Here is an 11,872-nt window from a genome sequence, read left to right as displayed (position 1 = left end):
ATTTTGGCATGTTTTTGATTTAGTGAGATTGCATCAACAAGGTTAGTACAGTGAGATAGTTTTTCTTAAAAGAAGCAGCTTGTTAGTTTCAATGGTAGCCATGGAGTAAATGGTAGTAAATGGGCTGATAATACGATCATGAATTTCCACTTTGCGCTGCTCATTGAAAGTATAGGGAGCTTTACCTGTGAGTTCATAAAAGCGAGGTAGCAATATTTTTTTACAGCTCATCTTGTAATGCAGGTTCTAGCATTAAAAATATTACAACCTTGCAATTGTGTAACTATTGTGCATCACTTGTAATCTAGGCCATAGCAGGATAAGTGCACATGGTGTTAAAACAATTTTGCAACAAAGGTATACAAGAAAAATATTGATTGTGAACGTCTCCCTCTTGGCCTAAGGTAAACATATAGGGACCCCCCCCCTGTAGCCATAAGGAGTATCACGGTAGATAACCGGACAGATTGATTATTCCAGGATGACATCTACATAATCAGCATACCTCTCACCAAATCTCAGTGAAGTGCTAGTGGGTGGGCTTAGCTGAAATAAAATAGGAGTCGAAAGACCAACCTCCAGTAGGTCATTAGAAATGCAGGAGAAGTGATAGAATGTCATAGGTTACTAAAAGACTTCACACACAAAAAGGAGTGGGGAAGGTTATATATAGATATATCTCTTTTGTTCATTTACTTCTCGTGGAGTTTTTCGCCTTTGGCAGTCCCAAATAAATTCTGTATTAGAGAAAAAAAACCCTATCTCTCTGAATTGTAGTCTGAATTGTAGTAGTGTATTCTGTATAAAGACAGAGTAAAGTCAACAAATGAAACCAATCAGCATCTCTAATAATTGTTTTGACAATTGTGCAGGATTGAAAAAACACAAAAGAAAAACACAACCACTACCCAATCTCAACTCTTGTTGGTTCCCTACCTATTTATTTTGCTATTCAAAATTATTTATTGAAGAAAATTCATCACAGTACATGACACAAAGTAAAACCTGACAAAAGTAACAATTTTATTGTATTGTAAAATATTACAAAAATGCCAGTGTTGATCATTTAGTAATACATAAATTAAATGTTGTTTAATTATTACAATATAAAAACAAAGTGCAATAATACATTTGTACATTAAATGTCTACAAGTATGCATCGTCAGTAATTAAATGTACGACTCACAACAATGACTATGCAAATGTTGAAATAAAAAAATAAATAAAAAAATAATGTAATAAAATAATATAGAAAAAAATTCTACACTATACTAAACATACTAGATTACAAATAAAATATACATAATATTTTGTTCTTGAAGAAAGAGTTGCTTCTTGTCGGTCTAGGTAATTTCATGCATTGGAGATTCTGTAATTTCCACCTGATTTTTTTAATTCAGAAGTTGTGAAAAAATATCTTCTTCAACCTAGTAGAAAATACATTTTTTGTTAAATATGTAATTTTATATACAAAAAAAAAAAACAAAACAAGCCAAGAAGAGATAAGGTATAAAGAATACCCCACTAGCATATATTATGTTACCATGGAAGTGTGAAACACAAACCTATATATCACTAATTGGAAAGAAATAAGGGGTCAAAATAAATACACTACAATAAGCATATGATGAAATAGGCATTAAATAGACAGTAAAAGTAATGCCAGACGGGTGCAAAACGTTTTAAGAACCTTACAGGGATGATTATGATGTGTTCATTGCAATGAATGAAACAGTGGAAGTAGTTTTTATGTTTACTCTCCCTTTAAAGTTAATGTGCATGTGCGTGTGTGTAAAATCTTCACAGTAAACACATTTTTAAAAAATATTCACTAAGATAACAAGTTGTGCGCTAAACCCGGTGCGTAAATAACGCAACAAAATGAGCGCTACCGCACTCTCCATAGCGCTGCCATTACAAGTTTAAAAACTCTTTTGTTGTGCGATATGTTGCGCACAAAATCCAAGGCCTGAATTGACGTACTCGTGCACGTTTTCCCCCATAGACAACAATGGAGAGAAAGTGTTAGAAAAAAACTAACACTTGTAATCACGGAATGGCGATCGCTATAACGCAATCCCCATTGATGTCTATGGGGAAAATAAAGTTATGTAAAAACCTTTTATATTGGGGTACTGTTACATTCAAGCTTCAGTGTGCGGCGGAGAGGAGGCTCCGTGCTGGATTAGTTGTCGTCACCGCCAAAGCTCCGCGCCACTGGGATGAAGATAGAAGATGCCCCCGCGTTGGATGAAGATGGATGTCCGGACTTCAGGAACTGTAAATACATTTTCTGGGTTTTTTTGGGGGGGGGGTGTTTGTTTTTGTAGTTTAAGGCTTTTTTATTTTTTAATGGGCGCAAAAGAGCTGATTGCTCTTTTAAGGGCAATGCCCATACAAATGCCCCTGCCCCTTTAGGGGCAATGGGTATCTTAGGCTTTTTTTAGACTTAGGTTTTTTTATTTTGGGGAGTTGGTTGGATGGGGGGTTTTAATGTTATGGGGGTACTTTGTAATTTTTGTAGCTAAAAGAGCTGTTTAATTTAGGGCAATGCCCTACAAAGGCCTTTTTATTGATAGATTAGGGGCTGTTTTTATTTTGGGGTGGCTTTTTTGTTGTTATAGGGGTACTAGATTAGGTTTAATTTTTATTATTTTGGATAATTTCATTTATTTTTTTTAATCTTAGTGTTTTTTTATTTTTCATAATGTTAGTGTTTTTTTTGTAATGTTAGATTATTTAAAATTTTCGTAATTTTAGTGTTTTTTTGTAATGTTAGTTTTATTTAAAACATTTTTGTAGTGTTAGGATTGTTTAATTTTGTAACTTAGGTTTTTTATATTTCATTTATTTTATTTTTTTTAAATAGTAATTTTTGGTTTATAGTTTAATCTTAGGTTTTTTTTATTTCACAGGTAAGTTTTTATTTATTTTAAGGTAGTTATTTAGTAAGTTTAATTTAAAGTTAGGGGGGTGTTAGGTATAGGGGTTAATAGTTTAATTTAGTGTGTCGCTATGTGGGGGGGCGTTGGTTTAGGGGTTAATAGGTTTATTTAGTGTTGGCGTGTTTAGTGTTTAATAAAGTATTTGCGATGCAGGAGATGGGGGTTTAGGGGTTAATAGGTAGTTTTTGGGTGCTAGTGTACTTTGCAACATTTTTGTTATGAGTTTTGTGAAACATTGTTGTTTCGCAAAATCCATAACTAATCTCAGATCGCGGAATGGATCATGGCCGTATAAGCTATAGCACTAGCGTTATAGCTGGACCACCCAAACTGTAATACGGGAGACCTCAAAATTCCATACTCAAAAGTAATTTTTTTAGTGCGGAATGGAGAGTTGAGTAAAGGCTAAAATGCTAACGCTATAACTGTACCGCCGCGACTTGTACTATGGGAGACCTGCATATTCCGCACACAATGGCGATTTTTCAGCGGTATAGCAATACCGCAACACTTGTAATCTTGGTGATTAAAAGGTGCATTGATTTCCTGTACATGGACATATCCTTGATGAGTTCTAAAGTATTATCTCCTTTTCTGCAACTAATTAAAGACAGATATTAATGGGTTTGTGAACTGATCAAGCAATCAATGTAGCAATGCTACAGAGTTAAAGGTACATGAAAGTCAAATCAAATTAAATTAAATTAAATGAAGGTTTCATGATTTAGATAACGCATTCAATTTAAAAAACACCTTTCCAGTTAAAGTCTTTTATCAAATTGAATTTATTCTGGGGAAATTCTAGGTGGTGACTATGACAGGTCATGATATTGAGACATATTTATCAAAGGGTCAATCTCAGTGCATTCGCCGGCGTCAATACGCTCACCAGACATTGCTGACGTGGATCTGAATACAATACCCTTATTTATAAAAAAAACACATCAAAAACACAATGAGCATCAGACTGTTGTTAACTAACAGTCATCAATGTTGCGGTTATTCAGGTTTTTCACAACTTTATTTATACCATTTCATTACTGTCCATGGACAAGCACAATTCTCTAAAGCTAATCTTTTATTTTTCATCTGTTAATGTCCAAGAAATAGCTACATTTATAGCTCAACAAACAATATCTCATAGGAAGTTATTTTTATATTTATTTGTTATACAAAAATCTGTTATATGATACTTTCACAAAAATTAATGTGTATTTGTATTTCTAGAAGTCATGATATGCTTTTATCTAATTTTTTTTAAATAAATGATTATTAATGCTAGAATTTGTACATATATCTTTGGACATACTTGTATACATATATATATAATGTGAAAAAGAACAGTTCCAGAGGCAAAGTAAAATAAAAAAACTGAAGCCTTCAGTACACCTGTGATGTTTTACTAAGTGTACCCTGGACTCCCTTGGTATTTTTATCCTTGTGGATTACAATAACATTTTTTGATTTTACTTTGCCTCTGGAACTTTTCTTTTTCACATTATCATATTGACCAGGCTTCTAAGAGGCAAGAGCTTTCCAGATCCACTATAGGCTATGGCCGAATTGGTGACTGGACACGCCCCCTGCTCAACGTAACGCTGCTGTGTGCGGCAGAAGACTGCAGTTTGGGAACCAAAAACTGGGAACCCGGAGAACCGGCCACGGACACACTGCAGAGCAGTAAGTGGACACAGCCATAGGCTGTTAGAGCACAGGCTGCTCATTCTGTAGCTCCACTACCGCTGGTGTGTAGAATATGTGCATATACATTTAACATTAGGCCCTCTGTGGAGCCCTTTAACGAGTGGTTTTGTTACACTGGGAACAATATAAAGCTACATTGCTGTTGTTGCATTCCAAGGGACTGTTATCTTTGTGAATAGCCCAGCTGCATTACTACTATAATTACATTAATCTGAGGGACCGGAGTGTGATTCCTTATTGGGATTGTCTGTACTAGTGCCACTAGTGAACTCTCTCTATTGCATATATATATATATATATATATATATATATATATATATATATATATATATATATATATATGTGTGTGTGTGTGTGTGTGTGTGTGTTATGTCAGATATATTTTGCAAACATATTTACATGTCCCTAAATTCCTTTTTTTGTTCTAAACAATGTTGTCTTTCATATCTCTGTGTTTATTTATACCACTATATGTATATAGTGTAAATTTATTATTATTCTGAGCAGGAATAATTGCGAATATATCATGTAATCAGAGTATCATATGTATTTATTTGCTATCAATGGATATTTTAAGAGCTGAGCCAAATGTGTAGCAATAATATTGTTTGATTTAGAAAGGTTTAGAAAGGTTATACAATTTTAATAGAGTTTCTAATTTACTTTTATTATGTAATATACTTCATTCTCTTGCAGCATTGAACATAAGCTTTCTGTGTTTTCAGACTCCCATTGAGTTCTATAGCATTCGCGACCTCAAGGCTGGCGGATTGAAAATTAGGTATGCCGCATCGGAATACACGCGAGCGCACCTGTTAAATGTTTGATAAATTGGGAAAAGGGTAAAAAAAATTTGAATCTGAATTCAAAACATCTGTAATGACGCAAGCATCAATCTGAGTCGGGATGAGATTGCGGAATCGTATGTTATGTCACAAATTTTAACATTTGCCGATCTTGACGCTTTGATAACTACGGCGGATCAATCTCGCAACAAATACGACGCGGAATTCAAGCGTATTTTCAGTTGACGCTTTGATAAATAGGCCCCATTGTGTGGTCTGTGACTTGCAGTGTTCAATCTTGCATCTATTAATGGATTCATCTTTACGGTTCTAAATTGGTAACTCCCCCGTGGCTTTCTGCACAGTTTAAGATAAATATGACAGGTGACAGTATAATATTCTGCTACTTTGAGCCATATTAATTTTTCTTGGCTTCCAACTATAACTCCCCCTTCTCTGTGAAGTGTCAGACAAGCCTAGCCTTAAAATAAGCTCATATTACAAGTTAAAAGTAAAGAGTATGAAAGTAAAAAGTTTGCGCAATATTAAGAATGTTAAGCATATATGTGCAAAGCAAGATCAATGTAAGCTTCAATATGGGCCAAAAAGCAGAAGCGGTCAGGTGTTTGTACATAGGATACACAGATAATTTCCTTGGTTTATTTCAGCTTGTTGACAGTTAATTGTTCATGTCCACTCACAGAGCGATATCCCCCATATTCTGGGATTCAAAGGTACATGCGAATAAGCACAATCCTCCCAAAGTGCAAATGCCACGGGCTGCTTTCCAGCTCCGGTTTCTCATAGGGAGAATCAATCCACCTGCATCCGCACTGATGGTTATGATCTGCCTGTTTGCAGGATATATGTTTACTTAAAGGGACAGTCTAGTCAAAACTAAACTTTCATGATTCTGATAGGGCATGCAACTTTAAAGAACTTTCAAATTTACTTTTATCAAATTTGCTTTGTTCTCTTGGTATTGTTGAAAGCTAAACCTAGGTAGGCTCATATGCTAATTTCTAAGCCCTTGAAGGCTGGCTGCCTCTTATCTCAGAACATTTTTGAAGGCTGCCTCTTATCTCAGAACATTTTTACAGTTTTTCACAGCTAGTTCATGTGTGCCATATATATAACATTGTGCTCACTCACGTGGAGTTATTTATGAGTCAGCATTGATTATGTTATTTTTTGTGCAAGGCCGAGCATACCCTGCACTATCAATTGGCCGCCACTTATAATGTTAGAAAAATGTCTACTTACCATGTCATATTCCAAATACTAGTTAACTGAGATATTTATTTCTGGCATTTTGTCTTGATATTTTAATTCAGACTGCAATAAAAAAAACCAGTTAGAAATAGTTAAACATTTAGTAACCATACAATTTTTGATCAAAGTGTGGATATGATTTGAGATAAGATTAAGCCTAAAGGATGCATATACCTTTTACAGAATTTAAGAATAAGTCTTATGTCTATGGCTGGGTGACATATACATTTTTTTAGAAAATATGGCTGTTTTATTAGAATGATATGCTTCTTAACTTAAGTTTTAGGTGGACCTGAAACTTTGCGGGTAGAAAGCAGCATCCGCTGCTTAATAAATCTACCCCCATGTATTGAATCTGTTTCAGAATTTGTTGGCGCTCTACAAATAACTGATAATAATAATAATATATATTCTGTGCAATTATAGCGTAAATTCAATAAGCTGCTCTGTTATACACAGTAAAGGAACTTGAGGGGCTCAGTTTGGAGAATCTTTCGCCTAGATTTAGAGTTCTGCGGTAGCCGTCAAAACCAGCGTTAGGGGGTCCTAACGCTGGTTTTTACCGCCCGCTGGTATTTAGAGTCAGTCATGAAAGGGTCTAACGCTCACTTTCCAGCCGCGACTTTTCCATACCGCAGATCCCCCTACGCCAATTGCGTAGCCTATCTTTTCAATGGGATCTTTCTAACACCGGTATTTAGAGTCTTGGCTGAAGTGAGCGTTAGAAATCTAACGACAAGTCTCCAGCCGCAGAGAAAAGCCAGGAGTTAAGAGCTTTCTGGGCTAACGCCGGTTCATAAAGCTCACTACTGTGCTCTAAAGTACATTAACACCCATAAACTACCTATCTACCTCTAAACCGAGGTCCCCCCACATTGCCGCCACTCTAATAATTTTTTTAACCCCTAATCTGCCGACCGCACACTGCCGCAACCTACATTATCCCTATGTACCCCTAATCTGCTGCCCCTAACACCGCCGACCCCTACATAATATTTATTAACCCCTTATCTGCCCCCCCCAACGTCGCCGCCACATTACCTACAATTATTAACCCCGCAAAAGGCCCTTTTAAGGGCTGGTAAGGTAAGAGAGCTTTTCCATTTTTATTTTAGAATAGGGTAGGGCATTTTTTTATTTTGGGGGGCTTTGTTATTTTATTAGGGGGCTTAGAGTAGGTGTAATTAGCTTAAAATTGTTGTAATATTTTTATAATGTTTGTAAATTATTTTTTTATTTTTTGTACTTTAGTTAGTGTATTTATTTGTATGTATTTGTATTTAATTTATTTATTGATAGTGTAGTGTTAGGTTTAATTGTAACTTAGGTTAGGATTTATTTTACAGGTAATTTTGTAATTATTTTAACTAGGTAGCTATTAAATAGTTATTAACTATTTAATAGCTATTGTACCTGGTTAAAATAAATACAAAGTTGCCTGTAAAATAAATATTAATCCTAAAATAGCTACAATATAATTATTATTTATATTGTAGCTATATTAGGGTTTATTTTACAGGTAAGTATTTAGCTTTAAATAGGAATAATTTATTTAATAAGATTTATTTTATTTCGTTAGATAAAAATTATATTTAACTTAGGGGGGTGTTAGGGTTAGACTTAGCTTTAGGGTTAATACATTTATTAGAGTAGCGGTGAGGTCCGGTCGGCAGATTAGGGGTTAATAAATATTATGTAGGTGTCGGCGGTGTTAGGGGCAGCAGATTAGGGGTTCATAACTTTATTATAGTAGCGGTGAGGTCCGGTCGGCAGATTAGGGGTTAATAATTGTAGGTAGGTAGCGGCGACATTGGAGGGGGCAGATTAGGGGGTAATAAATATAATATAGGGGTCGGCGGGGGTTAGGGGCAGCAGATTAGGGGTTCATAGGGATAACGTAGGTTGCGGCGGTGTCGGGAGCGGCATATTAGGGGTTAATAATAAAATGCAGGGGTCAGCGATAGCGGGGGCGGCAGATTAGGGGTTAATAAGTGTAAGGTTAGGGGTGTTTAGACTCTGGGTACATGGTAGGGTGTTAGGTGCAGACTTAGAGAGTGTTTCCCCATAGGAAACAATGGGGCTGCGTTAGGAGCTGAACGCTGCTTTTTTGCAGGTGTTAGGTTTTTTTTCAGCTCAAACAGCCCCATTGTTTCCTATGGGGGAATCGTGCACAAGCACGTTTTTTAAGCTGGCCGCGTCCGTAAGCACCGCTGGTATTGAAAGTTGCAGTGGCGGTAAATTATGCTCTACGCTCCCGTTTTGGAGCCTAACACAGCCATTCTGTGAACTCTAAATACCAGCAGTATTTAAAAGGTGCGGGGGGGAAAAAACATGCGTAGCTAATGCAGCCCTTTGGCCGCAGAACTCTAAATCTAGCCGTTTGTAATTGTTTAAAGAAAACAACTAGATAGATGTTGCTTAAATTCATCAGGGAGGTCTTACAGCCTATATAGTTCTGCTGTAAAAATATTGTGAAAAGAACAAATGTTAACCTGTTTTCTATGTATTCTCAGAAGTTTATTCAAAACTATATTTTTGGATTTGAAATAAATTTATTTTGTTAAATTATATATATATATATATATATATATATATATATATATATATATATATATATATATATATATATATATATATATATATGGTTTTTCAATGTGTTTTTCAGATTCAATGTAATTATAATCCACAAGGAAACTTTATTTCACAGGAATTCCCCCCCCAGACTGTTTGAATTAGATACATTCATAAATCTTATAATCTGTTTTGTTTTGTTTTTTTTGTACATTTTGTTACCACAAAAATATGCTGGAATACTGTTCTTGAGGGTTCTAAATGAGTGGGGAGTAATTGAGGAAGTATATATATATATATATATATATATATATATATATATATATATATATATATATGTCTTCAACCTTTTTAAACAGATCAAAGACACTTGATAGCATTTGGGTAGCATTTTTATTATAGCTTATTGAAGTGCAGGTAAGTTCAAATAGGGACTTTTATGTTCATATAACATTTTGCTTGTACCACATGCTTATGGATTTATAACCATCTGTGATACAGTGGCCTAGGTTCTCTAACATTTACTGAATCCTGAGAACTAGTGGCTCTCAGAGCTTTCATTTTTCATATCTTAAAACACCATTTTCTAGACCATTCATTCTGCAAAATCATACTTTATATAAATTGCATTGCTATAAACTTTATACACAAGATACAAAATGTAAAAATACAATAGAAGATGTAAGCAGCATAATGACCCCCGTTTCATTATTATGTTTAATGCATTTGTCTCTCCGTCCTATACAGAAATATATGAAATTATTCTTATTGAGATAAACGTCTTTTAATTTAAAACTGTGCATTAAAAAATCCCATAAAGGACTTCTCATAACTTGATTTGACATCTCACAGTCCTAGTAAGCTATAGAAACTCTCTCCATTCTTTCTCTTCATCCTTCTATTTTTTTTTTCATCTCCCCCACAAATCAAATTCCTAATTTCACCAGCACCTTTAGAGGCAACCTAAATAGTTAGTTGTGTTTATAATATGTTCATGTGTTCTCCTGCTATTGCTTCAGACATATGCCCCAGCCATGAGTTATGTACATCTGAGTCCCTCCTTTTTATAGGAGTTACATGACTATAAGGGGAGGTTAATGAAAGCAAAATCATATATAGTCAGAAGGTGTATGTTTATGTATTAACTATTTAGACCTTATTGATTGTCTGTTTAAAAGTCCCTAGTACAATATATTGTTGTCTTATAAATAATTATATAGAAAATGTATCTAATCATCCTAGAATATAAGCTAACATATAAAAGACTTAAAAAAACGTATGTAATTTCAAAGGAAAATATCTTACAATTTCACTGTCACTTGAATCAGTTTCTTCATTTTCTGCTTCTTTTTCCTTCTTATCGCTCTGTGGCAAAATGTCATCGAGCCAGCTGAGGTCATGTAAAGACATGAACCACTCCATTGCCTTTCTTATAACAGCAAGAGCAAGCAACTGCAATATGTAGAATTAAAGTTGCATTTTCAGTTTATTGTATTACAAGATGAATTATACATTGTGCAGGTTATACTATAAATAATCTCTCTCTTTAATATATTGTTTGCATTTATAGTAGAATCTTATAAGTACCGACCAGCGACCACTGCCCATTGTATTACGTAGAAGGGAATAGGAAGGGGTTTGACTTTAAACTGCAACTAGCAAAGTAGAAAAAAAATCCAGAACTTTAAAAGAATTAGTTTTTCCAGAAAACCTCAGGCTAATAGAGCAAATCCAACTAGTGAAAGAGATGTTCTGATCTTTTCAGGCAACAGACAAAAGTAAAATGAAATGTCTTGGTTTCCTTCATAGATTTGAAATATTTCAACATTCCGACAAGGAGTTGTTCCTTGAATTTGACATAACAGACCTTATGCAAGGAATGGGACCTTTAAAGACAGTACAAATTCATTCTGAAAGAATATGTCACAAATAAGGATGGTATTTTCACTAGACAAAAAAAAGAACTTTCATGGAACTATTGGATAAACCCATAAGAAAAACATTTTGGAAATTACCCATATTCTCTGGAATAAATTAATGAGTTTAAAGGAAATTCTTTTCTCTGCACCATTATCTAAAGGTGGCTAAAATCTTTTAATCTGACAAAGCTGGTAACGGTTTTACAAGTCTTCAGAAAAGTACCAACTGCCTAATCTAATTCACTTTTAAATGTATACTCTAGAGAATGAATGACTGAAAAACCAAGCAGTAGAAACACTTTAAGTTTTGGTAAAGGAATGGAGAAGTTTGTGACCCTAAGAAGGAAGTTAATATTTCTCCCTTTAATTTATGAGAACATGTTATTGTTGCACTGTTGTTTGCATAAAAATATGTGTTTAACCTCTGCAAATGTTTTAAACACATAGTTAAAAATCTTCAGAACAGTAATGCACTACTGGGACCTAGCTGAACACAACTGGTGAGCCAATGACAAGAGGTGTATGTCTGCAGCCACCAATCATATTTGCTTTTTTGCTTCTGAGCATACCTGGGTATGATTTCAACACAATACACCAAGAGAATGAAGTACATTTGATATGGAAGTAAACTGAAAGTGTCTTAAGATTTCATGCTGTCTTCATGTCCCTTTAATTC

The 11,872-nt window shown here is 34.7% G+C and overlaps 1 protein-coding gene across 1 annotated transcript in view; it reads right to left on the bottom strand.

The window, feature by feature from the left end:
• Positions 1-999: 999 nt before the first annotated feature.
• Positions 1,000-11,872, bottom strand: part of SLC4A9 (solute carrier family 4 member 9) — an 86,941-nt gene continuing 76,068 nt past the window's right edge. The window contains exons 20-22 of the mRNA XM_053717231.1: positions 10,583-10,729; positions 6,698-6,769; positions 1,000-1,427 (exon numbers count right to left, since the gene is read on the bottom strand). Coding sequence (XP_053573206.1) covers positions 6,716-6,769; positions 10,583-10,729 — 201 coding nt within the window. The 3' untranslated portion in view covers positions 1,000-1,427; positions 6,698-6,715. The remainder of the gene's footprint in view (positions 1,428-6,697; positions 6,770-10,582; positions 10,730-11,872) is intronic.

This window comes from Bombina bombina, chromosome 6, assembly GCF_027579735.1.
Source record: "Bombina bombina isolate aBomBom1 chromosome 6, aBomBom1.pri, whole genome shotgun sequence".
NCBI classification, from domain to species: Eukaryota; Metazoa; Chordata; class Amphibia; order Anura; family Bombinatoridae; genus Bombina; species Bombina bombina.
Note: the sequence above shows the minus strand (reverse complement) of the source record. Positions and strands in the feature narration are given on the sequence as shown.